The 27,703-nt window shown below is 44.3% G+C and overlaps 1 protein-coding gene across 4 annotated transcripts; it reads left to right on the top strand.

Moving 5' to 3' along the window:
* On the top strand, positions 1 to 27,238 carry TFAP2B (transcription factor AP-2 beta). Of its 4 annotated transcripts, none has more exons than XM_036380413.2 (8): positions 31 to 81; positions 5,255 to 5,713; positions 10,841 to 10,901; positions 16,686 to 16,721; positions 18,863 to 19,082; positions 21,609 to 21,727; positions 24,359 to 24,500; positions 26,506 to 27,238. In XM_036380413.2, the coding sequence occupies exons 1-8, from the start codon at positions 34 to 36 to the stop codon at positions 26,804 to 26,806; spliced, it is 1,386 nt and encodes a 461-aa protein (XP_036236306.1). In that variant the 5' UTR covers positions 31 to 33; the 3' UTR covers positions 26,807 to 27,238. The 4 variants fall into 4 exon arrangements, with proteins under 4 accessions (XP_036236305.1, XP_036236306.1, XP_036236308.1 ...); XM_036380415.2 differs by lacking the exon at positions 31 to 81 and adding an exon at positions 3,839 to 3,936; XM_036380412.2 differs by lacking the exon at positions 16,686 to 16,721 and having other exon boundaries at positions 1 to 81.
* Positions 27,239 to 27,703: the final 465 nt, after the last annotated feature.

The following is a 27,703-nucleotide window of genomic DNA, read 5'->3' on the forward strand; positions in this document are numbered from 1 at the left end:
ATGCACTCACCTCCTAGAGAACAGCCTGCCATCATGCTCTGGAAACTGGTTGAAAATGTCAAGTATGAAGATATCTATGAGGTGAGTATATAATATGCATATGAGTAAGAGAGTATATGTATATTTAAATATACATCTAGCATATAGATACAGGCATGGCTATAAAATGCATATATAGCTCTACATATACATCCAGGCAGAAATAGAGACATACAGCAGCATACATGAATGTAGAGATGGGAAACAGAGAGTAAATGCTTAAATGCTTATTTATTTGCATATTTGTATTCAGCGTGCCAAGTCCTAAACTTTTTATTTTTTTTTTTTCATGGAAAAGCTGTTTGATGCGATTTAAAACATCAAAGAAATGATCTGGGGATTGGAATGAGGCAACTTAAAGGAAAGAGTTTGATTGTTTAGACCTCCAATTATATATAATTCGATTAAATATGGACAAATGTTGAGGAAAATTTTTAAACGAGAGAAAAAATAGAAAAGAAACACAATCCGGTATTCAGGGACTGGATGAATTTCTTTCTTTTATTTTTTATTTTGCACTTCCAAGCTCAGATCAACCCGAATATGGATTTTTTTTTTTTTACTATTGTTTTTTTCCTGTTTTCACCATCGGATATGTGTTTTTACGGCTTTTTAATACCTCTACACCCACAGATAAGATGTGCATGTGTACATATACTGGCATTAATTAAGCGGCACATACATTCTTGTGCGTGTGTGAGTTCACACGCCCGAACCGATACAGTCAGAGGCAGCTCCGCATAGTCCGCGGACAGGAAAAGTTGTGAGCTTTATCCAGACCTTATTTTCGAGGTTAAAAAGCAAACCAAGGGGGGAGGAAAAAAAAAAATCACAGCTCAAACACTGCGAAACCTTTCTTAATTTTGCACGGTTTCCTGAGCCGGATCTTTCCTAAACGGGCTCCGCGAGTGTGCTCCTTGTAAGTTAAACCGGTGTGCGGGATTTTCTCAGAAACGAGGGGAAAAAAAGAAAAAAGAAAAATCTGAAAAGATGAGCGAGGATGGCGCTCCACAAAAACAATATTCTAATTTTTTTTTCTATTGTTTTTATTTTTTAATTGAGTGGGAGGCGTTTTCACGGCGATCATGGGGGGAGCTTTTCGGAAGGGCGCAATCCGCCACCTCCAGCACCGGAGCTGCTCCGAGGGGAGGCGGCCGGGCAGGGACCGGGGACCGGGGACAGGGAAGGGACCGGGGACAGGACAAGGGCCGGGATGGACTGGGCGCTGAGCAGGGAGCGAGGATCGACCAGGGGCTGGTCAGGGACGTGGCAGGGTCTGGGAAGGGGCTGGGGATCGAGCAGGGATCAGCGACGGAGCAGGAACCGGGGATTGAGCAGAGGCCGAGAAAGGACTGGGCACTGAGCAGGGACCGGAGACAGGGCAGGGGCTGGAACCGGACAGGAGCCGGGCTGGGAACCGGACAGGAGCCGGGGAGGGACCGGACAGGAGCCGGGGAGGGACCGGGCAGCCACCGGGGACCGGCAAGCAGCGGGCAGGGGCTGGGTACCAAGCAGGGAAGGGATTCCGAGCGAGGGGCTGGCTGCTGGGCAGGGGCCGGGGATCGGGCAGCGGACGAATACTGGGAAGCGGTCGGGCAGGAGCCGGGCAGGGCTGGGATCGGGAAGCGGCCGGAGCCCCCCGGGAAGCGCCGTCGGGGCCGCCCCGTCCCAGCCCCGCCGCAGCTCCCCTCCGGGAGAGCCTTGGCACTTACAGAGGGGAAACTCCCGGGAAAAGCGCAGGAAGAGACCGAGGGAAGGTACAGCTCCGGCTGGTCCCGGCCGGAGAAAGGACGGGATGGAGGGAAGCGGGGAGGGGACGCGCCGGGAGAAATGTCTCACTCCTAAAAGCTGCTGTCCGGCTAATTACCATCGGCAAAAGCCAGCATTTGCAGAAGGAGCAGAGAATGAGCACACACGTGTGTGTGTCTGTGTCTCTGTGTGTGTCTGTGTGTCTGTGTGTGTGTGTGCGTGTCCCCCCGTGTCCCCAGCCCGCTGAGCCCTCGCTGCTTTTCCCTCCCCGTCTCCCGGCACAGCCCGGCCATTGTCTCTGCCCGCAGCAGCAGGCGACAGAACATCTCCCGTCCCTGCTGCCGTGGGATGGGGCTTTTTTTCCACCCTGCTTTTGATGGGGGGGGTCCTAAGGCGCTGTGGATTTACGGACACACACACGTTTGTAGGTTGCCGTGGGAGAGAAGAGCTGGGGGAGCGGTCGGGTGGCATTTGGCCGCGGGCAGGGTGGATCCTAACTTAGGGATGCACTCCAGGGCATTTTGTAACGTCTAGCCTCGCCAAAAAAAAAAAAAAAAAATTGTCGTCCTTTTTTTTTTTTTTTAAGGCCTTAACCCCTCTAGATTTATGTTAAAAATATTTCTCTCTCTCTTCTTTCCGATGTATAATTAACAACACGATAGTAGAGGCGTCTCAGCCACTTAAACTGAATCTATTCTTAAAACAAAAGTGTGTGTGTGTGTGTGCGTGTGTGTGCGTGTGCGTGCAGGGGGGGCAGCTCTGGGAAGTGCGAGTCTATTTAGGAAGGAACGTAAGTTGAACTTTAACAGAAATGGCAGACAGTCCAGTTGAACGGGTTCCTGCAACATCAAAAAGGTTTTATATCGCCCCTGGCTTTGCCTCAAAACTATAAATTTACTATCCTTTAAAATTCACTCCATGCATTTCACATTTGGGTGGAAATCGGGAGATCTGTGTACATATATATTATTTTTTTCATATGAGGCAGTAGAAAGATGATTCAGACAAAAAAAAAAAAAAAAAAAAGCGGAGCCCAACAATGCAGATTCAAGTATTTATTTGGCTATTACGAATAAATATGATTTGTAACACGCACCAGAAAGTCTTAATCTTCACTGTAAATAGACGTATGTTAGAGTGACTGCACATTCCTTCTTCCATTCCTTTAAAAATTACCAAAAAAAAAAAAAAAAGAAAAGCCTCTTTTTTCTTCATTATTTGCTTAAAAACCCCAACACCAAACTGCTAGAACAAAAGCACCAAAGGAAATCAATTCCTCGTATTAGGAATTTAAATTAAATATATATTAAAACGAAAAAGAAATATACTTTTCTCCTCCTCCTCTTCTTCTTCTTCTTCTTCTTCTTCTTCTTCTCCTCCGCCTCAAGCATTGCTTCATCTCGTTTCCTTGCTCCAGCTCAGCAGTCTCCACTTTCTGCATCTTCCTCCACTCGAGTTAATTGAAGTTCTGCCTCTTCCTCGCTAAACTTTTTCCCCCCTCTCCCTCTCCCCAAACTCTGCCTCTGCCAGCCCCCTTCGTCTGATTACATCTAGTAATTCTCCACTGAATGAACGTCATTTACAATAGTAGGGGAGCTCTCGAGCTGGCTGCCAGCTTCACGCTCCATTTGGTCCTGCATTCTCCCTTTAAAGTAGTCGTGTAATATTAATAGTCATGAATATCAATTATTATGAGGCGGTGTAGAGAAGGAAAGGGAGGAAGGGGTAGCGGAGCAGTCTGAGCCTAGCCTTGGGTTGAAGAGGATTGTATTTGGGAGCTCAAAGGCAAAAAAAAAAAAAAAAAAACCAACAAAAAACCAAAACCAACAAAAACCAAAAACAAAAAAAAAAAAGGAGGAAAAAAACCCCGAGAGGGAGGGGTAAATCATATATGTAGATAGAGGTTTCCAGGCTCGGTTTTGGGGGCACTGGTCCTTTTTTTTTTTTCTTTTTTTTTTTTTAACCTTTTTTTTTTGATGGATAGACTTCGAAATATCTCAAGCTGTTCTCCTGTGTCCAACACGTCCCTTTGCAGATCTCCTTGATATTTTTTCCCTCCAATTGTTAGTATTATCACCATTATTTTATTTTTAGCTATTACAAGACTTTTTTTATTTCCAGATGTTAGTCCACACCTATTCCGCCATGGTGAGTTTGGATCCATGTTGTACTAGAATTGCATGTTCTCTCTCTCTCTCTCTCTCGATCTGTTGTGTCTCTCTCTCCCTCTCTCTGTCTTTTTAAACGCCTTTGGCTTGGTAATTTAGCACAATAATTGGAGGAGGCTTGCAGCTGCTTCTCCCTTTTTGCATTGTGTGTTCCCGATTTGAGCTAGGGGAGTCTGGGGGGGAGAGCAGGGGGAAAAAGAACTTTTTTTCCTTGTTGTTTGTCTTTTTTTTTTTTTTTTTTAAGCCATGTGTGCCATTGCTTGTGGGGGTTTGAACTACACTTTGTGGAATAGATATTTTTCTTGTTTACTTTAACCTCGCAGCTTCAGTGCGTTGGAGTTGGACAAAACTCCTCTCCCACCTTTTCTCTGAAGCCTCTACACACTCCCCCCACCCCCTGTCCCCCCCACACACCCCAAAGACTTTTCATTACAATTAACCCCCACCCCATTCTCCGGAATATAATATTGGAAAAGGAAACAAAAGACACTGGAAGTTGCTGCAGAAATCATAGCGTCTGGATGTTCAATACCGATGTTTCATTTTTATTTTATTTGATTTTTTTTTAATTATTTTTAAGGGGTAGACTGTCTTTAAGCAAAGATTCTCTGTAATTTTTATTTTGCCTTTCTTTTTAATTTTTTTCTTTTCCTTTTTTTTTTTCTTTTTCCCAAGTCCATTTTCACACAACTCACCTCGGAGTCTTCCGAGAAGTGCAACTTTCTTTTTGGGCTTTTCCACGTGAAAATGGGTTGGTGATTTTGAGTTACAGGACTTGAGCAGAGGGAATAAACAGATGTTGGGAAACTTTAGGCAGGAGAAGGGGTGGGTTGGCTGGATAGACGGGTGGTTTGGTGCTCTTAATTTTTTAATGTTTTCTTTTTTCCGCTTTGGTTTGATTTGAGGGGGCTGTGGATTGGGAATTATACTACTGGTCTGAAATTGCAGATCGTACATGTATTTGGAGCACTAGTCCTACATTTTTAATTATGACATTTAGCAATTCTCCCTCACACCCCCTCCCCTTCCCCCTCCTTGATAGTTCCTGGGAATAGGCACGACGTGGGTGCAAAACATTGGAACATTTCTAATAAGTGGAGGGAGAAGGGGGCACATGTGAATCCCACTTTCCAGCTGTTTACATACTATTTTATTTTATTTAACTCCGGGGTGGGTTTGTGCTCCTTTTGATTTTTCGTGGCGGTTTTTTGGTAGTTTTTTTTTTTGGTTGGGTATTTTTTTTCTAAAAAAAGTCCTCTTTTTTTGTTGTTGTCGTTTGTATGTCGTTCCGCTTGTAGGACCGGCATGATGGAGTGCCCAGCCACAGTTCCAGGCTGTCCCAGCTGGGATCCGTCTCGCAGGGACCCTACTCCAGCGCTCCTCCGCTCTCTCACACCCCATCCTCGGATTTCCAGCCGCCTTATTTCCCACCCCCCTACCAGCCTCTTCCTTACCACCAAAGCCAGGACCCTTACTCCCATGTCAATGACCCCTACTCCCTAAACCCCCTGCATCAGCCCCAGCAGCACCCCTGGGGACAGAGGCAGAGGCAAGAGGTGGGATCAGAAACCGGGTCACTGCTGCCACAGCCTCGGGCCGCCCTGCCCCAGCTCTCGGGACTGGACCCCAGGCGGGACTACCACTCAGTACGGAGGCCAGATGTCCTCCTGCACTCAGCTCACCATGGCCTTGACTCCGGCATGGGGGACAGCCTTTCTCTGCATGGCATCGGACACCCAGGCATGGAGGAGGTCCAGGTAAGGCACCGCGTTTCTTTCTCCTGGGCAGTGCAGCTGGAGCCCCCGTCCCCTGGGCTGGGAATGGCCACTGAGGGATTTCCAGCAATATTGTTGTGGGTTGCCATTCTTTTTCCACACCGGTTTTGTAACTGTGGTACTCCCCCTCCCTCTTCCTTTATTTTTCTTTTTTTTTTTTTTTTTTTTAAATAAGAGAATGTATTTCCTCGCTGTCACGCACAGGCTCTGCTTTATAAACCCTCCCCTACATGACAAAGCAGCAAAGTGCAGGGGGAAGGCAGACATGCTACTCGAAATATTCCACGTGTTTCAAAAGCTGGCAGAGTTCAAGCTTGGCTTTTCAAATTCCAGTTATTTCCCATGCAATCTCATCTTCCACTCCCCTCCACCCTCCCCCTCCTCCCCCCAACCAATTTCCTGCCGTTCAGAGATTTTGATGAAACTGTCGAATTACTACATTTTTCATCCGGGAGAGAGGGAAATTATAAACCAAACCCAAATCAAAAGCAATAACTGGTGATCAGGAACAAGTCCCTTGTCCGTCCCCCCACCCCCTTATTTGTTAAGTGTGCTTGGTAAGGTAGCGCTGATTTTAAATAGTTTCATTCCCTCTTTTGGATAACAAAGGAGTTTCGCCGGGCTCAAAGCACAGTATTTCCCAGCTTTCTTCCATCCCACGCGAAACTCATCATCACGTGTTATTCCCTAAAAACAGAAGGACCCTTAACAGCTTCGCTGCTGGGGCGGTCTGCACCTTGCTGGAGCAGGGCATGGCCAGCCCGTGGGGACCCCCGAGGCGGGGGCTGGAGCCTCCAGGGTCCAAACCCTGCCTCAGGCTCTCCTAATCGGGATTTCTGGGGTTCCCCTCCATGCGTTTTTATATTTTTCCCCCCAGATTTCTTTATCATATATCATATCTGTATATGCATTTAGTCTTGGGATAGATGAAGGTATGGACCACCGAATGAAATAACCACTTCAAAGTTACAGAAAGGGGAAAAGAAAAGGGGAAAGAGGAGCCGGGAAGATAAAAAATAGCCGTGAAAAAGGGATGCTGCTGAACATGAGAGGAAAGAGCGGCAGGGAAGCGGAGGGGATGCATTGCTTTGGCTTGAGACTTGTCTTAGGGCTGCACGGGAAAATCCCCGAGCTTTTCTGGGGTGAAATGTCTTAGAAAAAGAAAGGTTTTGCTGTTTGGATCTGCTCCTGCCTCCGAGCTCAGTGACCGTCGGGTCGCTGCTTTCTGCGGGTTTCCGAGGTGGCTTTGAGACCTGGGGGCAGCCCCCGGCCGCCGCGGGTGCGATGCGCAGGTCTCGTCTCGCATTCCTGCCTCAGACAAAGTGGTTTGCAAGTCAAGGCGAGTTTTACCTCTGTGAATGCAGAAAGCAGATCGCTCTCCTCCTTTCTCTCTGCAGCCGATAGGCGTTAGGGACTGTTTGTGCCTGGATATTTACACTTTCCCCAAAGAATAGCCGGTAATTGTTGTGCTTTTGTGAGAAGGAGAGTAAAACAGAGAGGGGAGGAAAGGAAAGATAAAATGAGAAGAAAAAGATAAAATGCAGAAAGGACGAAAGGAGAGAGGAAAAGAAGAGAAGATAGTGAAGAGAGAGAAAGGAGGGGAAAAGAAAGGGAAAGAAAGAAAGACATAAAGAAGAGAAGGGAGAGAAGAAATAATAGGAAAGAAGGAGCTCAAATAAAGCAGTTCTCCATCCGTTTCCCAATAAAACATCCCTTCTGCGGGAAGGGCACTGCACTGGCGGAAAGTGCCTCCCCTCGATGCTCTGGGGGCATCGGGGCCACCCGCGGCTGCTGCCCGGGGCTGGCGGGGCCAGGGTGGGTGCAGTGGGATGGGGATGCGATGGGACAGGCGAGGCTGCAGGGCTGGGGTTTGGGTTTGGGGTACTGAGGCAGCAGGAAATGAAACAGGCCCTTTATTTCTGAAAGTTTGTTCCCAGGCTGGGGGAGGAGGGGAAGAGGGAGAGGAGGGTATCCCAAGGAGAAACACGTGAAGGAAGAGGTGTCCAACTGCAAGTTAACGCAGGCAGGAGGGAAAGCAGCCCAAAACTCACTGCTGCCACTCAGCATTTTCTATTCTTGTCCTACCACTAGTGACAGATGAAGTTGGGCAGTTTTCCATCTTGATATTTAACATGGATTTATTCTAGATTCGGGGAACCTTTTCTAGCAACAGGAATTTTTATCCAGGCAATGTGTGCACATTATCCACCATCACTGGATATAATTTTCAGGAAAGGTTTCAAATACTGTGGTTTTTTTCTTATTTCAGTTGTCCAAAAAGTTGAACGCATATCTAGATGAACAGTTGGATAAAGATGTTTCTCTTTGCTGTAGCTTATGCATGTCTGATCAAATATGTGCCATGAGAATGGGCTGGGCTGAGGAGAAGGAGGCAGAGAAAGAGAGTGCGTGACAGAAAGAAGCAGTGGTTATTTTATAAACACCAAATCCAGTCCATGTGTGAGCCATTGTCCAGGGCTAGAATTAAGTGATTGTAACACGATAGCGCTCTGTTATTGTAAACAGGACACACTGTATTGCTATTGCTGCCCCTCTCGAGAGGAATTTTCAGTCCGCGATTTACAACCTTCAGACAGGGAACAGAGAAGCCAAGACCTCCTTATCGAACAAAAATTTGCATCATCTAATAAGGACTCTGAAAAAAAAATCCACCTTTGCACTCCCAGATATTTTTCCCACCGGCTGGGTTAAAGTAGGATTACAGTAATAAAGGATTCGATGGAGAAAAAATGGAGGGGGAAATTCAGGCTCTGTAAACTCTTTGAAGGAAAATATAGAGCTCAGTTTTTAAGATTTTCACTCAGATGTATCCACAGAAGTTGAATAAGGTGGTTATAGGTAGTACTGAGGAAGCCTCACGCTATCAGATTATTGGAGGAGGGAAGGGAGGGGAATCTTCCTCTCCAGATTTTCCAAGTATATCTGGAAACTCATCACCTTTCCCCTCCCTGCACACACACCTCCGCTCCTCCTCCTCCTCCTCCTCACTCACGCTGCTACTACGTACTAGCTAGAGACACGGAAAGTTAAGTTGCACCAAAACACCCAAGTCTCTTATAAAGTAACCCCTGGTATCACTTTTAACTAAAGAAGTCTAGTAATTAAAAGTCTGAGTTGTTTTTCCACGTTTCCGCATGCAGTCCTAATTAAATCTTTACGATCCTCTCTGTGACTATTAACTGCCAGCATGCTGAGCGAATATCCTGTACAAAAACCCAGCAGGAGGGCGTAATTAGATAGAAAATCAGACAGGAGTCTTCTCATTAACTACAACAACTAACCCACGTTGCTGATGGAGCGAGCTGAGTGCACGCACACGCATAAAGGGTGCGCGCCACCATCGACTCTAGAGATAAGGTGAGATTAGGAGGAAAGATAGGGAAAAAAAAAAAAAAAAGAAGAAAAAAGAAAAAAGAAAAAGGGAAGGTGATGTTTCACGTTTACCTCGGTTTCTGTGCCATCGAGGTGCGCCAAGCTGCGCTCCAGCAGGCTGCAGGATTTGCTCATCATCCCTCGTTGGGAGCTGCTCAGGGAAAGGAGGGAAGACTTTGTAATTTTATTTTGTGCCCTTTAGGTATGTAGCCTATTGATTATGAGAGAAAGAGACACAGCCATGCCCAAACACAGCACATAAGGCACCGCTCTGTTTGTGCACTCGTTTGAGGGTGGATTCAAGGTAAATGAAGGGAAAGCTCTCATAGAAAATATTGTTCCATCGTATTTTGGGGAGATGTAATTTTCTCCTAAACCACATTCCATCTGGAATGTCTCCGCAGAGCACAGAGACGGAGATAAGGGCCGGATCCGAATAAGCTCAGCTTCTCGGCATAGCAAAGATAAAGTTAAAGTCATGGTGAAGTGATTCATTGCTTTGCTGGAAAGGTGCTTTTCTTATCAAGGAAAAACGTGACAACTCCCCAAATATGCAATAACACTGAAAAACCCAAACTCTTTAGTAATAGCAATGGGAAAAATAAAATAATAAAGCAAATAAACCCAAAGGTCCCCCTTTACCTCAGAATTTACCCTAAAACGGAACCTGTCAGAATTCTGCTATAAATTGTTCTCATGACACCACTTCTTTTTCGGACATGGTTTTACTGTGCTGAACACAGACTCAGCAGTATTTTTGGTTTGTTTGGGGAGGTTTTGTCTATCCCACTTTCGTGTTGAGAAATGAAACCCCACATTTGCTGTGTCCTCTGTGCCCGTCTTTGTTCTCTTCCCTGCTAAAGAAGTTAATGCCATAATAACAGGTGTGCTCCTCGGCAGGCTGGAAAGAAAGGGGGGAAAAATGGGGAAACAAGGCTTTGAAATTCGGAGACTTTTTTTTTCCTAGGCAATCAATTTGATGGTTCATACTTTTGATAACGTGTATTCCTGCTCCTCCCTCCCCGTCCCCACTAATTCAGGACATGGAAGCAACCTCGGGAGCTGTAAATCTCTTTCTGCTCGTCCCCTGTACGATGTGGGCGTTGCACAGCGCTCTGAAAGGCTCAGGCTTTAATTAAAAGTCCATAATGTAAACTATGATATATAAAAAGTAAATGGCCCTTGAATTAGTAAGATGTAGTAGGGTTAAACAAACAAACAAACAAAAAACGACAAAAAAAAAAAAAACCAACAACAAAAAAGAAAAAGGAGAAGGGGGAGGAAAGGGGAGGGAACATTTAAGTTGTCCTTAATCGTATTCATTTATGTCATGCAATAGATCTTGCAGATGTTGCCAAATTGCCACATTTTCAAAGGAAGAAATGTAAAGCTTTATGGAATGCAAAGAAGTCTATGTGATATCTATGTTTTATAAGATAACAAAACCAGTATTGCACCCCATATGCTTCACACCTCCTTTTGTTTTATTAGAAGACTATATAATTTGTAAGAATTTAATTTCCTTGTCGATTGGGGGAAATAATAATAATAACAACAATAATAATAATAATAATAATAACAATAAAAAAATCCCTCCTCCCCTAGTGAATTAATATAAATGGAAATAACAGGGACTCCAGTTTGGAATGACATGATTTATGTACGTGATTCTTTAATATCCAGTCAATTTGAATAGTGATGTTTTTATATCCACAGTCAGTTGAAGATGCCAATAACAGCGGTATGAACTTATTGGACCAGTCTGTCATTAAAAAAGGTATGGATTATTCCAACAAGCTAGACAAACTTTTACTGTGTAGCGATATCTTCATGATATATTTTGACTTTGGGGCAATGAATTTCTCCGGGAAGCAGGCACCCATGGCAGCAAGATGAATAGTTGATTGGATCAGCAGATAGAGTGAAGGGATAAGACATGAGAAAGGAAAAGTTTATATCCCCGCCTCCCCAGCCCTTCAAAGGGTTTAATTACACGAATCCTCTCTAATGGGGCACCCCGTGCTCCAACGCATTTTCCACCGCCCCAATTCCCTCCCCTTCTCTCCCCGATTCTCTTCGGTGGGGACCCCTTGGCTTTTAATGGGGGAAGGGGTTGATTCCCTTTGGGGCTTAAATGCATTTCCCAGGCGAATCAAACGCGGAGAGGAGAGAGAGAGATGCCCATGGAAAGGCAGACTCAGCCCTACAAGATTCCCCCCTTCCCCCAAGATTCCCCCCTTCCCCGTGCCCATTTTTTACATCTTTCTACATATGCGCCCATGATTTAGTGCAACTGCAGAATCACCCCATACTGTTAAAGCGAATGTGATATTAACAAATGTTTGCAGTCTCTTGTACAGCTGTAAGCAAAATAATTAACTAATTAAACTAATTAAATGTAATTACAATAACTCATTTTGGGCGTATTGCAGCTGCTTAATTTTTTTACATTTCTCTGACAGTCACTCGAAGATGCTTGGCGATTAGTGTTGTGTTATGCTGATAGACATTAAACAGATCACACGCTGCAAATGGAGGGAAAGCTATCTTTAATTATCTAAGGAGTTTCTATTTCTAGATTCAATTTTAAGTAGCAGAGATGAGGTTTAAAAACGCTGTCCCTTATGCTTACTCTCAACGGCACTTATCTCCAGGACCTTGTTATTTGTCAAATGTGCACAAATAGTTTAACAGCGACGATTTTCTAGGATGTAAAGCAAAATAACAGGGAGGGTGTTTATGTAAAATGTGTTGAAGGCAGCATGAGGTCTTTCCGTGTATTTATTGTTTGTTTTGTTGTTGGTTGTTTGGGGTTTTTTTGTTGTTGTATTTTTTTTTAATTTAAATACCCATGTACGGTCTCTCACACACAAGTTCAAGGTCTGGTTATTTGAGTAAGGACTAATGAAAACTTGAAAACCATTTGACAGCACCATTTATGACTATTGGTCGAAAGGTCGAAGGGTTTGGTGGTTTTTTATTAAGAAATAGAAAGTTACTTAACTTTAAAAGGAAAAAAAAAAAAGGGTTGCATGTTTCTGCTTTTTTGGTTCAGTTTGAATGTTTCGTGGTGTTTATACTCAAGGTCTGTAACCTGACGGTTTCTGGTTGTATTTTTAACTTTTTTTTTTTTTTCTCATTCTCCTCCCTCTTCCCCACCCCCACTTGACACCTCATACACTCCCTCTTGGGTGCCTTTGATTAATTGGCACTTGATTTGTGGTCGAGAGACTCCTTGCTAAGGTTGTTCCATGATGGTCTTTTGCAGAATACACAATCCAAAATACTTTCTTTTTTTCTTTTTTTTTTTTCTTTTTTTTTTTTTTTTCCTTTAACCCACAGCCCGCCTGTGTCTCTCCCTCCTTCAGCTGACGAGGACAGCGCAGACATTCCATGTGCGTGCTGGGTGGTGCAATTAGACAGCGAGTAGCACTAGAATGTCAATGCCTGCAATTATTACGTATTAGGTAGAGGTTTTTATATGCATTAGGCATATATTTAGGTGTGCTTCGTGTGTGTGGGCATTGCAACGGCCCCAGATGGAGCAGCTGCTGCCCGAAGAGACCCAGTCCCATCTAGGTGGGATTACTTGTGCCTATTTGCAGCCAGAAGAGATACTCTGAGTTAACACATGATGAACAGGAGACACATGCTCTTTGGAAATAAGGTTACTAAGAAAGAGCCCGAGATGCATTTGCAACTCTTTAAAAGTCACTGCAGCAGCAGCATTTTCTTCCTTAGAAGTAAGGCTGAGATCCAAGAAACTTTCCAGCATAAAGGAATATTGTATTATTCTTTCTTCTTTTTTTTTTTTTTTTAATTTTTGGCTTTTTGCACAGCGAGTTTCCTGGGTGCAGAGGAAGAGAAATGGGTAATAAATAGCAGGTCACATTTGTGGCAGTCAATATTTAATCAGGACGGGGGAAGGAGCAGCACAGCATTCAGTATAAATTTTGCTTTGTTCCCTGCAGTTTGTAGCTGTGAGGGTGTGCTTTGAAACAAGAGCAAGTTATTTAAACTCTGTGAGTCGTTCTTGCAGGCAGATGGCACGGATAGATGGACAGACACACAGGTATTGACAGATTTTTGTGCAGTGGAGCACTCCTGTGGCTCATATTCTGTAGAAGAGGATTGCAGGGGGTCTGCTCCAACCAATCCTAGCCCAGTGCCTAAAATTCTTTCATTGCAAAGTACTGGGAAAAGTATGATGGGGATTTGAAGCCCTAACTTAATTATATCACCCAGGCTGTGTCTGTTCCTTTATGGCCTCTGAGGCCTGCAGAGGGAATTATGTCTCTATGCAAAAGGTTTGCCAAAATATTAAGGAAATTATATCGGGATTCATACCCGGCTATTGATTTATCTCACGTATCGATCCCACACAACAGCTTACATATACCCAGGCTCTTGTTATGTTTGCTAGCCGAGCTTACTTGACATTTCTGAAGTAATTTAGTTAAGAGGAAATGAGTTGTTCCCAGTAGAGAGAGCAAACGAGTGGAGTGAAGGTAGCCAGCGTGATAAATGGCTCTTTCATTTGGAGATCTCCAGAGCTCGTTTAAGGCTAATTTTCTGTATTAGCCCCCTTTGAGCTATTAATGCAATAGGCAGGGACCGTGGCCCCTTGTCTCTTAGCTGCCCCATTAGAGCGAGCATTAAGCTACCAAGCCTGAACTCCGCCGTGGTGGTGGTGGCGCTGAAATAATGAAAGGTGCTTTTTAAACTCCCCTAATCTAAACTGGCAGAGGGTGGTTAATACGATTTGAAGGGGGCTGGTCAATGAACAATCAATAAACTAATAATGAGAAGGATGCGGTACATTAACAGCCTAAAAATCCAACGAGACATTAAAAAATCATCTTTAACTCCCACTTCCATTAAGATTTGGGTGGTGGAAGTGGGAGGGAGGGAACCAGATAAATCATCAAGATGATAATAATCACCAAGAACATTAATATCAGATTCAAATCAGCTTTCAGAGCTTACCGGCTGCACGTTTTGAGGCCTTTTTCTCTATTTTTGCTGAAATGAAGTATTGCCATGTGTCAGGAATAAAAGATCGGGTCCCCTTGTCAAATGCTCATCTGAAATTTCCTTGGCACTCTCTATGGTGAAAGAAGTTGTCTTCCTGCAAAACCTTACATGGCCTGAGTCCCAAGTTAATTTTTTGTGACTCTGGGGCACAGTCAGTGACCTTAAAATTATTCTGATGTATTTATTTACTTTCAGCTGTTTCTGACGATCGTCTGCACACTCACATCTGATTTAGCATGAAAGGCCATTTTAACTTGAAGACCTTAGTTCATGGTCTTGCAATCACGCTCCGTTGTTCCTCCCATTTTAAGGAAACACAAGAAAGAAGGTGTCTTAACCTTTTGTTTTTAGCTGTTAATAATCCAGCACGAGTTTCCTGCCCACCCCTCGGACCAGCTGATCAATGATTAACTGAGAACCACTCTGGCCTCAGTTTTCAGGTGATAGATGTGGGGCCCAAGAGATGCTGCTTCAATGCCGCTCGGTTTCGTGCTTATTCCCGGGTTACCCACTGAACCTGAGGATCCCCTTTTAATTAAATGCAAAACAGTTTCGAGGGAATACATTCCACCTTGAAATTCAGCCCCAGCTTTCGGTGGGGGAGAGGGGCTGGAGGAGAGCAGGGGACGAGTGCGACAGAAGGAAATGCGAGATGAACGCGCACTTTTTGTGTTTGTTCCTTAAAAATTAAGATAAGATCCGGGTCTCTTCAGTTGTCAGCATCTCAGGCGCTGCTCCCGGACGTTTTAGGCTTGGCTCCTGAGTCAGACCGAATCACCACTTACAGCAAAGTCCTGTTGTTAACATGGATAAAGAACTTCTTACTCATTTAAAGCCCAGGCAGACGAAAAATTTTGAAAGTAGTTTGATAGTTTATTAGTAATTAGGTTACTCACAACGTTTTTTAGTAAGAAACACGAGAAATATTTCTTCTGATTGATAATTTAACTGACTCTTCGACTACGATATTATTCAGCTGGGTTATTGCAATGGTAGCCATAGTTTAAACCCTTATTGAACAGCTGTTTGCAAACATAAGTCTATTATTTCTTTAGTTTTACTGTCGTCAAAACAGCTTTTTTTCACCCCATCTCCACTTTGAGAGCATTTTCACACGTTTGTGGCGAGCAGCCCAACAGAAAACCACCACCAGAAAAAAAAAAAAAAAAGAAAAAAAAAGGAAAGAAAAAGCCTAAAACTTAATGTATGCACAGAAAATTGTAAACATGTAAAGAACTGAAAGCTTCACGCTGAGTTTCGCCATGCTCCATTTCCCCACCATTTCCTGCTGTCGTTCTAAAGCGATCTCACTCATCTAGAGATCCCGTTTGCAGGAACAGTATGCTTATAATTACTAACAAATCAAGCGGCTACTGTTGCTCTCCCGGTTTATTGATAAGCTGAAGAGAAATGGAAGGGGGAGAAATGACAAAGAGGCTGGAAGTAACCACAGGAGGAGAGAAATAAAAAAAAAAAAAAAAAGAGGGAAGAAAAAGAGATAAAGGGATAGAAAAGGAGAGGGGGAAAGAGACAAAGGAGGTAAATAAGGAAAGATAAAAGAAGGGAGAAAGCAGAGATTTTGAAAAGGGGAATTATGTATTTGTGAGTGCTCACACACACGCAGCAAGTAGAGTTTGGGAGTGAAAGAAAATCGAACAGTTTCTGCTGGGGATGACGAGAACTAAATGGGATAAAGTGAAAGCAGGAGCGGTGGGGACGCTGCGTGGATACGTGTGTGTTATTTTCTGTGTCATTTCAGCAGTTGTGGCAGTCCCTGACCAACTGGGGAAGTTGACATTGGCTAAAAATACACTGTGCATTCGGGTTTATTTACATAGGCGCAGGGATTTGACACATGCAGCCGCACGCACGGACGTGGAGATCTCCTCACCCACGAAAGCTCCACGTTCTGTTATCTCTGCTGATGTCTGGGCTGTGCCTGAAAAGCTCCAGCCATGATAAACATATAGATACGATATAGATAGAGATAATTCATTCCATGGCAAACACGTTTTTTTGAGGCAGCATTAGGTAATTTACAGAAGATATAGAGCCCAGATAGAATAGATCTCTCTGAAGCTATGAAATTGCAATAGATATGCTTACACCGCCTGGCAAGCCTCTCAGATGGGTTCAGAGCTATCAGGCTCCAGCTGATGGGTTTGTTCATCCCGTCCTTTTCAGGGAAACACTGCTAGGAAAAGAAGCTGAGGAGCTCTCAGCATAGCAGGGAGGGGAGCCAGCCTGCTTCCCAAAAGCAATTTGCAAAGGGGGGGGAAAAACCACCGAGCACGTGAAAATCCATAATTCAAAGGTTAACTAATGTAATGAGTGCTCCAAAAGGCCAAAGCGAGCGGGGTGAGGTACATTTAAGCATTGCACGGGTCCTTCTCTCTTTAGTGAGTTTGGACTAAGATCAGATGTTCGTGGAATTGCTGCCTCTTGTTTAATTTCTCAGTTCACTGGACAGTGACCTGATAAACTGGTCACTAAATATAGCCACGGTAAAGGTGTACTCGAACCACAGAGCCCGTGTGCTTGTCCCAAGAAAAAAAAAATGCCAGTCATGAAAATCTGTCTGGTGGCACTGCTTTTATCCAACTTTTTTTTTTTTTAATTTCTATTTTTTCTACCTGACGCTTCACTCAGACAGATCATTGTGCATGAAACAAGAGGTATATTTATGTATATCGAGGGGGAAAATACAAATACAATTTCTTGGTCTGCTGGTACTGACTCTGATATACAAACCAGTCTTTTCCTATAGAATCAATGGCAAAAAAAATCCTAATAATATCAACGAAAGCAGGAGCGGGCCTCTAACTCTTTTATAACTATTTCTGAGCCATTCTCAAACTATTTGAAACCACCTTTATGAGCTGCATAAAGTGCCTAACTAAAAATAATAGAGAAATAGGAATCCATTTCACTTTCCGATTCCCTGAAGTCAAGCCACTCAAAATAATTTGTTTATACTGGAGAGTATATACAAGGCATTCGAAGCAATATGTATATCTAAAATCGACATGCCTTTTGGTTTTTAGCTGTTATAGAGCTTTTATTGTGGGGGTCTGGTCTGGCAGTAGGAAATGATCTGCAATAAAAACAGTGAAACACGGTTGTGTCTATTCCATGCACTGAGGTTATAAAATTGGCAATTGCCCAGTAGTTAGCACTTGGTAATATATTAGGATACCCGATCTTATTGTTTAGCAGCTCCAGACGACTTAAATATCCGCTCAACCCTAATGGTTTGATTCTCCAGATATGTTGCAAATAAACAGGGCTTTTATGACTTAACTGACATGTATTATAACTACCTAAATAGCTGGCATATGTGCATAATAGAACCTTATTATTTGCCGAATTGGTTTTGCAATTGATTGAGTGGAAAGGGGAGATTGTGGAGCAGTATCTGCTTGAAGAGGGTGTGTAATCAATTAGTCTTCTCCTCTGAAACATGCCCGCTGGACTGCCAGGGCTCTCCCACCAGCGAAAGCCCCAATTTCAGCCTATATTTTCTATAAGGAAACTCGTGTTGCCGCAGATCCGAGAGGAAGCTGCAGTAGCAGCTGTCAGCTCTTATTAACTCCTGCATAAAACATACCTTAAGTATGGTTTGTTATCAATTACTTGCAGAAATGAAACAACTGGGAAAATGCAGCGAGGCTCCCTATAAATTAAAGTGATTGGGTGATTGATTAGAGCACCTGCTGTAAATCATAACAGTTACACACAATTATGAGGGAGTTATTTAAGTTCATTTGTAAACAAAATTCATGTCACGGGGGAATTGCTCTCAGTTTTAGTTCAACCAATTTTTTTGTTTATTTCTGAGTGTGTCTGGTTGCTATTATAGGAATTTGTTCGTTATAATCCCTTGGTTACTCTTAAAATAACCTCACTGGTTTCTCAGAGAAAAGAAAAACTTATTTTTATCTTGGAGGGAACAACATGGTTTTATTTTGTTTAGTTTCACTTTGTCATTCTCCTTTTACTTTTCCCTATAACTACCTTTAAATACGTGTTGCAGTAACTAAATCAGTTTTATTCAGGGGCAGGAGAGTTCCTTCTAATTCACGGACAGCACAATATGATCAGAGTGGAGAGCACCACGGTTAGACCAGATATTTTTTTCCTGGTGTTCATTTTTCTGAGGAAAAGACTCATTTTATTTCATGAACTAGACTTAATAAAACACAAAGCAATAACAGAGCTGTCTTCTCATTGCTGTATCCTCCAGCCTTGATACTTATTTAAGACAGCAACTCCCTTTGTGTAGTGAATTTATTCCTGGCTCAGCTTAGCAGTAATGGAAACATTAGCCAAAAAAAAGTAAATTTTCCTCTTTTTTTCCCCTCCAGAAAGGCGCTGTCCGTTGTACAAAAGGCATCGGGGGGCTCTGGGTGAGACACAGGCTCAAACCCGAAAGTTGCCAGGTGCTTGCCAATATGTATTTTATTTCCCAATGATCAAACCCTGCATAGAGGCTGTACTGTACCACCCTTCTCTCCATCCATCATCCATGGAGCACTTTCCTAGAGGTTGGGGGAGCAGCACCCTTTAGGTTGCTGGAGGTAGCCAGAGATTCAAAACTCCCTTTCATTTTGCTGTTCTGTGCATGTCAGAGAGACTGTGGTTACCCTGTGCTCCTTCGCGGCCTGATGGTTTCTCTCTCCCCTCCCTCCCCTTTTCTTTCTCCAGTTCCGGTTCCTCCAAAATCTGTTACTTCTTTGATGATGAATAAAGATGGCTTCCTGGGTGGAATCTCAGTCAATACCGGAGAGGTGTTTTGCTCTGTACCTGGCCGCTTGTCTTTGCTTAGCTCAACTTCAAAGTATAAAGTAACTGTGGGAGAAGTTCAGAGACGCCTTTCCCCTCCAGAGTGTCTGAACGCGTCCCTCCTAGGAGGAGTACTTAGAAGGTAAGAGGCTGGGGCAAACGTGTGCATGTGTCTGGGCCTCCATGCATGCACCAGAAACCCTTGGTCAACAGTACAGATGATTTCAGATGTGCATTGATCCTACTGTCAGAGCCTGTGCGTGTAATGCTGGTGATAAGGCAAAAATATGCTGTGTTTAAACATTGGGATGAATATATGGAGAGTAGAGAAAGATTTGGCCTTGTTTAGCCACAAATGAAGGAACTAAGACAGAAAGACTTTCTCCTTGTCCTTGCACAGACCTTCTATCTTTTCTCCTCCTCACACTTCTCTCTTAGAAAGTGGACAAAATAAAATGCCCTGATGGGCTTGTTTCAGGCTGAACTGCAAGTATTTCAGGAGCTGATGTATTTCTAGGGATTTCCTAGATAAACCCACGAGGTTTGCTCTGTATGGCAGTAACGATCAGGCAATTATGTCAATTATGATGCGTGGTGTCACACAAGAAATTGGCTGGGACCTGATAGGCAAACTGTAAGGTAGGCAAGAACCTGACTAAAGAAAAGCCACCAACAGGAAGCCCTGAAAGTCAGAAACTTTGTGCTTCATACAGAGAAAGTTGCTGCAGCTCACACCTGGTCTAGAGGCCTTTGCTGCTTAATATTTGTGCAAATCACCCACTAATGTCCTGGTGGATTTTGATGAAGACCTCAAAATAGTTGGCAATGCTGGTACTGAAGAAAGTGAGGAGCAAGGAATAACCTTGAGGTTTGGTTGCCACTCCCTCATAAAGAGTGGGAGACTGGGCTTTTATGTAGAAGCAGCAAGAATTTAAGCTCTGAGGCCATTAGCTGGAAAGGCTAGCAGGGAGAAAGGGCTTTTTCTTCTTGGCAGTGCCTGAGGGACTGTGAATTGTCAGCTCGGCTTGTCTGTAAGAAAGGTGAGCTCAGGCTCTGTCTCCAGTCACAACAGGGGAGAAGCCACGAGGTTACGATATGAGGAAACCAGTTCACACACTCAGGATGAGGGAGTACAAGATTTCATTATCTGTGTGTGAGGTAGACACCAGACTGGAATAAAAATCCTAACTGTTAAACAGAGACAGATGCATGCAAATTGACAGGGAATAAACTTCAGATCATGTTTAAAAGTTGCTGATCTTAGAGGAGGAAATATCTTGAAAACTCCTATAGCAGCAACTGCCATACGTTGGCTCTAAGGTGCTTTAAAATAAAGTCGATGTTTGGGGTTCCCCCCTTGCCCCCGCAAGAAATTCTGTGATGACGTCAAAGGCTCTGGATCCGTGTCTGGAGATGAGGGAGAAAGTTCTGCTACATCTGGTCAGACCCAAATACCCACGTGAGAATTGGGGTCTCCTAAAATAGCTGCTGTTCCATGTGAATGTCTGTAATCATTGTTCAGCTGCCAGGGAGAGCAGCAGAGATTTTTACTTACAGATGCAAACCTGCCTGCTCCTTCTGTACAGCTACAAATGGAGCAGGGAGAACATCTGAGAGATGCTCTGTAGAAAATAGAATTACCAAGGTAAAGAAGCATTATTATTGGACTTCAGCAGATTTCTGGACGTGGCCCAAGCCATAATTATTGGCTGCTGCTGACTTCAGTTCCTATCTTGAATCTAAATTTTAAACAAGGTTTTGGTTCAGAGCAGATGAGACGTAGAAAGCTGCTCTCTTGCAATTCTGCCATCCAGCCCTATTTACTTCGATATAAAATAGTGGGAAGCCAGTCTGGCTTCTCTGTAGTTCCTGATTTCCTTTCTCTAAGTGCGACTTCTAATTCTTAAAGCAAATTTTAAGTAAGAATTAGGAGAGAGTTGGGATAGACTTTGTCTTAGGTGCCAAACTCTCCCTAACTTCGCAGGTGGCAAGATTTCATCCCTGGGGGTTTACATATGTATGGGCGTTCGAACAATAGCTCTGAATTTCTCACTCGCCCTTTTATTGCCCTTATCAGTAACCTCCGACAGATATTCCAATCTTCCCCCAGGCAATCCATTCCCTCTTTATAACGCACCCTGCCTCAGGTGAGCTCTTCCTCTCAGCATCGCCTCCTCGCACAAGGACACGCTCACAGGAGGGAAACAGTTTCATAAATATTTCCCTCCTCTTCAATTTATCCACAGGCGCACACACACTCCCTTCGAACTTTTCAGATTTTTTCTTTCATCCCCTCGTCTTATTCTGGCTCTTTCCTGGAATAACAGAGGGTTTAATCCTCCTCTACCTTCCTGCCCATCCCTCTACTACATCTTAATACAAGGCATCATACCCACTTGCTCTCTAGATCAGGACCTTTCCATTAATTATTGCTGTTTGGCGTTCTTTGATTTCCCTGGATAAAATCGGGAGAAAAGTGTGTTCATCCCCACTTCTACCCCTTGGGTGAAATTAAGAAAATCCCAGCAAACCCGAGCAGAAATCAACACCCCCAGAGTCTTTCACGTCGAGTGAAAACCCTCCCAGGCTTCGCTGTCTGCACAGACTAAACGTTTCTTCCAGGAACACTGCGGGGTTAATCACGATGTTAATTTCTTTGCAATTCTAGAGCCAAATCGAAAAACGGGGGGAGATCTTTGCGAGAAAGGCTAGAAAAAATCGGTTTGAATTTACCAGCCGGCAGGCGTAAGGCCGCAAATGTCACTTTACTCACCTCCCTGGTGGAAGGTAAGCCGAGGGTCGCAAGTCCCTTCACACCCCTGCTCTGAGCTCCTGTCTGACATTCACAAAAAAACCCCACAAAACAAACCCCAAAACCAAACAAACCATAAAACCAAAACAAACAAGCAAACAAACAAACAAAAAAAAAATCAATAAAACCACCAACTTTTGAGATCAGGTGGGAAAAACCTTGCAGAGGTGAAAATCAGGGTGGGTTAGGAGGAACACCGTCGCGGTTAAGGATCCCATTCCCAAAAATGAAGTCACTGGCTGGAGGATCAGTGATTCCTCTTGGTGGCAAGAGTGAGGGAGCGTGTCCGTGTGTGCACGTGTGGATATGTGCGTGTACATTTGTGTGCATGTGTAACTCCGCAGGGCAGTCCCACTCCTCGTCCTATTAATTTCCATTCTGTGATCTCCGACTCCAGATCTCCATCCTCCTGATAATTCGCTCTTCCTGAGCTGATTTATGGCCACCACAAGATGCTCAGTGAGGAAAAATAATGCAAAGTTACTTTTATCCCCCTTTTTTGGTAAGAAAGCAGAGAATTTAAGAGTAGCAGAGCTCGATTTCCCTTAAGGTGGCTGGAGCTGAACAAAGAGACCAGCTACTCCTCAGGAAGGAGAGAGGGAAGGCCAGAATGAAGTTTCAACTCGACTAATGTAATTTTGGTGGCCAGCGTGTTTCTTTGATTTGTTGTTACTGTATCGACAAGGAAAACTTGGAGCCACTAATAAGGGTTATGCGCGAGTTTATGCTAAGAGAAGTTGGACTTCCTCCAAAAGAAACCTAACAGGAATAGTATGGATGCAATTATGAATTATATGTATCTGCATTACACACACACACACACCGAGAGGTGTATAAATAATCCACTTATCTCTTCTGCGTATAAAGCGAGCACAAATATTTGCGCTATATATTAACTTTTCCACTCTTTTGATTGAGTTATGTGAGCGACACGACCTTGCCGCTTGCAGAGCTGGAGGAAGGCTCGCAAAAAGAGGGGTGGGAGTTCCTCCTCCCCCGAGAGTGCAAGGTTCAGGGTGGGTTACGGGGTGTAGCTATGGAAGGTGTGAAGCATTTCGGGTGCCCCTGAGCGCCCTGTTAGCGCAGCTTGACCCCCACGGCGTGTGTGGAACACCGTGCCCTCTGCTCGCAGCAGCACCAGCCCCTCCCCGAAGCTGGTGTGAGGTTCAAAAGCCGGCGGGGTTTTGTGCAGTGATGCTAAAATCTGTGTCAAGCGTGCAGCAAGGTGTACATTCCCCTCCTCTCCCCTGATTCCCTTACAAATCAACAGTTTGCCTCCAGAGAGTTCCCTCCTTTTGGAAGAAGCTGCACATTATGGAGTTTTATCTCCTTTTTCCTTTTTTTTTTTTTTTCCTCTTTATTTTTTCACCTCCTTCCTGCCAGCAGCCAGGCTTAGCAGAGCTGCTCCTGCATGGCCAGGAACAGGAACGCTCCGGTCGCTCCCGGCCCGCGGTGCCCGGAGGCTGCCCGGGAGGACCGTGCCCGGCTCGGGAACCCCCCCTCCAGGCTCTGCCGGGTGCCCTCGCCTTCATTAACCGGTTTGATGATTAGCGAGAGCCATTGGAGAGCAGGAGATGACGTTGGAAAGCAGCTCCGGATGGTTAAAAATAACGCGGTCCTGGAGTTATTAGACATACCTGCTTGCTGGAAATCTTCCCCCTCGTCCCTCGGGCGATGCTTTAAAGGGTTTAACGCTTTATTCTAGAGGGGCTGAGCTATAATCTGGTGGAATCCCTCTAGAGTCTGAGGGGTTTTTTCCCCCCTCCTCTTTTCCTCCATTCTGCAGCTACTGTCTTCTTCTTGTGGCATGAAGTACATCAGTAGGAGTTGGATGACACAAACCTCTGTAGGCAAGAAACCTGAAACCAGGCAGGCAGGGAAAGTGAATTAGAATTAGAGTTAGAATAATAATTATTTTCTTCACAGAAAAAGTTGCCATTAGCTGTTATCTTTCCAGCCGGCAGACAAGAGTTCTTGTTGCATGATGGTCAGTTAAAAATGCAGATTTTTAAATTGCCATCGGGCTAAATGCAGTTATCTCCATAATTTTACAGATGTGGTGATAACTGTGATAATGATGCAAGTGCCCTGTGTGTGAATAAATTGTGTCTATAACGTCCCACAAAGAATTAACATTAACTAATTAATAATACATCCACATCTATAAAATTTTGGACAACGATCTGAGGTATTGAAACAGGAATGTTTCTCTGCTCTTTAGAGAAGTTTGGGTCCTTAGTTTTTCAGGATTTGACCAGCTTCCTCTTGCATTTTTCCTTGGTCCAGTTAAAGTTTGTGTGTGTGTGCGTGCGGTGGGTGTGTGTGTGAGCTCTTCCCTCCGTTCTGCACAAGCAGCTGATGGGTACAGACCCACACGAGTGCAAAGACAAACCCCATCAGCTCAAAATCTGTCCCAGCGACTTCTGTCCCCCAAAATAGGGCTGGTGGGGGGAAAACACACCACTGGAACCTGTCCCTGAGGTGGAAGGGGGGATGAGAGGTTTCCAAACACGGCTCAGAGGAGCTGGTGTCCCGGCGGGTCGGAGCCCGCCCAGCCCGGGGCCGGCGCTGCCCGGAGGGGTAAATTCCCATCTCGTTCCTTCCAGGTGAGGCCGTTCATTTAGCTCGGGATTTTGGGTACATCTGTGAAACGGAGTTCCCAGCCAAAGCTGTTTCTGAGTACCTGAACAGACAGCACACGGACCCCAGCGACCTCCACTCCAGGAAAAACATGCTGCTTGCTACAAAGTGAGTGCCAAGTTTCCTCTTGTCCTTCTGCCCTTCTCGGGGAAATTTCTCCCTGGCCTCAAACTCTTCCTCTGAGCCCGTTTGGAAAGCAGACGGAATTTCCAGGCTCTAAATTCCAAGAGCCCCGCGGGGAGGAAGGATGCTCAAATCGCCCAAAGGACCCCTGCACCCCTTTGCAGTGGGGATCCTGGCAACAGACCCTGCCGCTATAGAGATTATAGGGGTTGGTCCCCCAGCTGTTGAACATCACTTCCAAGCCATCCCCAGTTAAAGAATTTTTATGTAAAATGTAACAAAAAGTTGTATTTTGCTTCCACAGCGTGTTTGTCTGTCCCTGCTGCTGCTCACACACACCTGTCTACCTGTCTGCTACCAAATTGCAATGCCTTTCCCATACGATTTAATTAAAAAAAAAAAAAAAAAAAAAAAAGAAAAGAAAAAAGAAAAGCCCACCAAAATGCACTGTTAATTATTCTCGATTTGCCCCCCCCAACCCATTTCTGTCCCTTGGGACTTCCTCGGTGGGTGTGCTGTATGTGATGATTTACACCAGGCTGCGCCTCCCAGGCTGCTCACTGGGTGCTTCATGGTTTGCTTGGGTTCTCGGCAGTGGGTGCTGAGTGTTCACACATCTTTGTCTGTCAGGAATGAAAAGGGGGCAAAAAAAAAAAAAAGAAAATAAAGGAAAATCCCAGCCCAAACAGCTCTCATTTATTTCATGCTCTGGGACGTGGCTTGCCTCCGATGACAGTGTAATTTAAAGAAATATATGGAGGGTTGAAAAATCATTTGCTCAAATTTGTCCAGATGTTTCTTAGACGTGATTGGAATTTGATTGCCCTTTTCCGCAGGGTCAGAAGATATTAATGTCCCAGAACTTTAATTGCTCGCAGACCCTGCTTTGCTCTTTGAAGATGTAAAATGTTGGACTCATTACTGTTTGTTCTCCAAATTCAAAGTTTCCTCTCTTGCACTTTCTTAATGGATAATACACATAGAAGTAGACCTTTATCTTTCCTCACCCTCTGAAACCTTTAACCCACTGGGAATTTCAGAGAATTTCAGAGGATGAGAGCTGAATGTCTTTTTTAAGGGTTTCTTCTCTTTTTTTTTTTTTTTTTTTTTCTTTTAATTCTGGTCTTTTTTATCTCCAGTCCCTGGGTAGGCACCTGTCTTTAAAAAAAATGATTCCTTTGGGTATCCTTAAAGAAACTATTCCTGTGGGAACCCCACCAGCCTCCAGGGTTTCTGCATTGCCCAGGCATCTGTTGACTTGAAGGTCTTTTGGACCAGAGTAATTCAAAATAAAATGTTTATGTGAAAATTCATCAGAAAAATCGAATCAGATTTTTCAAAGGTGCAGACAAACAAACAAGAGCCAGGTGTCAACTCTGGTGTGGTAATTGGGGTGCCATGCCCCCAGAATAAAATGAGAAGTGCTTGCTTGCCTTCTCAGGCCATGAATAAGCCAGCATGGAATCCCAAAATCCTGATTTTTCTCAGTAAGGTGCCTGAGCAGTCTCAGAGGTTGTTTTAGCCCTTCCCTGCACCAGGTCCCTGTGGCACCCAGTAGCTCTCAGTGCATGGCTGTGCTTCCTTCAGAAGAGTATTCCTGGGAGCTGCCTTGAGCCAGGGTCAGGCCTCCAGGAGGATGGGTGCTCAGCAGATCCAGGGCACATTTCCCTTTCATCCTGGTTGTTTCTGAAGGCACCAGGCAGGGCTGGGTTTTCACAGCGCTTCAGAACCATCACTTTAATCAGAACAATCATTTTAATCTCCAGAACTGGTGCTATCCCCTGGAGAGCATCATTCTGAGCAGGGAGCTGCTGGCTCACCCTGGCTGGTCCCTGAGAACCTCTGGGGGAAAGGATGGTGGCAAAAAGGTCCCATCCCATGCCTTGGGATCAATTTTAGCCTCATCCTACCCTTTTGGTTGTCACAGAGAATTGCTGGATGAGCCTAACAACATCTCTTCTCTCTCTTTGCCTTTCTCTCTTCCCTGCAGGCAACTTTGTAAAGAATTTACAGATCTCTTGGCCCAGGACAGAACGCCCATTGGGAACAGCCGGCCCACCCCCATTTTGGAACCGGGCATTCAGAGCTGCTTGACTCACTTCAGCCTCATCACCCACGGCTTTGGGGCCCCCGCTATCTGCGCTGCCCTCACGGCCCTCCAAAACTACCTGACTGAAGCTCTCAAAGGCATGGACAAGATGTTCTTGAACAACAACACTGCTAACAGGCACACATCTGGCGAAGGACCAGGTAGTAAAACTGGAGACAAGGAAGAGAAACACAGAAAATGAGAGAGAGAGAGAGAGAGAGAGAAAGAGAGAGAGAGAGAGAGAGGAAAAAAATTAGAATGAAAGAAAGGAAAAGAGAAAAAAAAAAGTTAAATAAATAAAAGGAGAAGAGAGAGGGATAATCTTTTAAAACAAAACCGTCTTAATTTTAGCTTTAAAAATACTGGATTGGGCTTTGGAAGAATTCTATTAGGTAGGACAAAATAATAATAATAATAAAATAAAAATAATAATAATAAAAGAAAGACAATAATCTAAGATCAGAGGAGCACAATGGCGCAAGACCAGTGGTTCAGAGTCTCTTGCCAGGAACATGTGAAGACAACCACCAGGATTTTTTTCCCCACTTCTGTTCTTTCACATTTTTTAAATAATGATTGGGGGGGAGGGGAATATAATAATAATTAATAATAATAATAAAAGAAAGAAATGAATAACTTATTGGAAGAAATTGGAGAAACATTTTTGGTGTCAGTGCTTTGATTTCTTGAGCTGCATGGTCTGTCTTGCTATCATTTTTCTTTTTTATTTTAGTCTTTTTTTGTTTTGAACAACGTCCTGTCTCCACCTAGACTAAAACAATCTTCCAGAGTGTTCCTTTCTGAGCAACCCCATGGCCTCATCCCCCTCAGCTCTTCCCACCTCATCTCACCACCCTGGTTCTGTCTAGACTAGGAAAGGAGGGGAGCTCCCAGACCCCTCACCAAGCCATCAACACCAGCTGCCTTCACAGCAGCGTGAACTTAACTTTAGGTGCCACCAGAAGGGACGTTCGGGGTCGCCGTGGCTCGGTTGAATCTGCCAGCTCTGTTTTTTAAGAACTGTTTTGTGTGTTTTTTTCCTGGTCTAGACAGACTCTCTGTTTAGATTGGCAGCGTTTACAGGTGTGTGTGGGTGCGT

The sequence above is a fragment of the Molothrus ater genome, chromosome 3, assembly GCF_012460135.2.
Source record: "Molothrus ater isolate BHLD 08-10-18 breed brown headed cowbird chromosome 3, BPBGC_Mater_1.1, whole genome shotgun sequence".
Lineage (NCBI taxonomy): Eukaryota > Metazoa > Chordata > Aves > Passeriformes > Icteridae > Molothrus > Molothrus ater.

Bases quoted from the DNA above. Each gene is read 5' to 3' on its own strand.
- TFAP2B (XM_036380413.2), top strand. From the start codon at position 34: ATGCTCTGGAAACTGGTTGAAAATGTCAAGTATGAAGATATCTATGAG. The intron at 5,714-10,840 runs GTAAGGCACCGC...TTATATCCACAG, and splicing joins CAGGCATGGAGGAGGTCCAG to TCAGTTGAAGATGCCAATAA. The intron at 24,501-26,505 runs GTGAGTGCCAAG...TCTTCCCTGCAG, and splicing joins AACATGCTGCTTGCTACAAA to GCAACTTTGTAAAGAATTTA.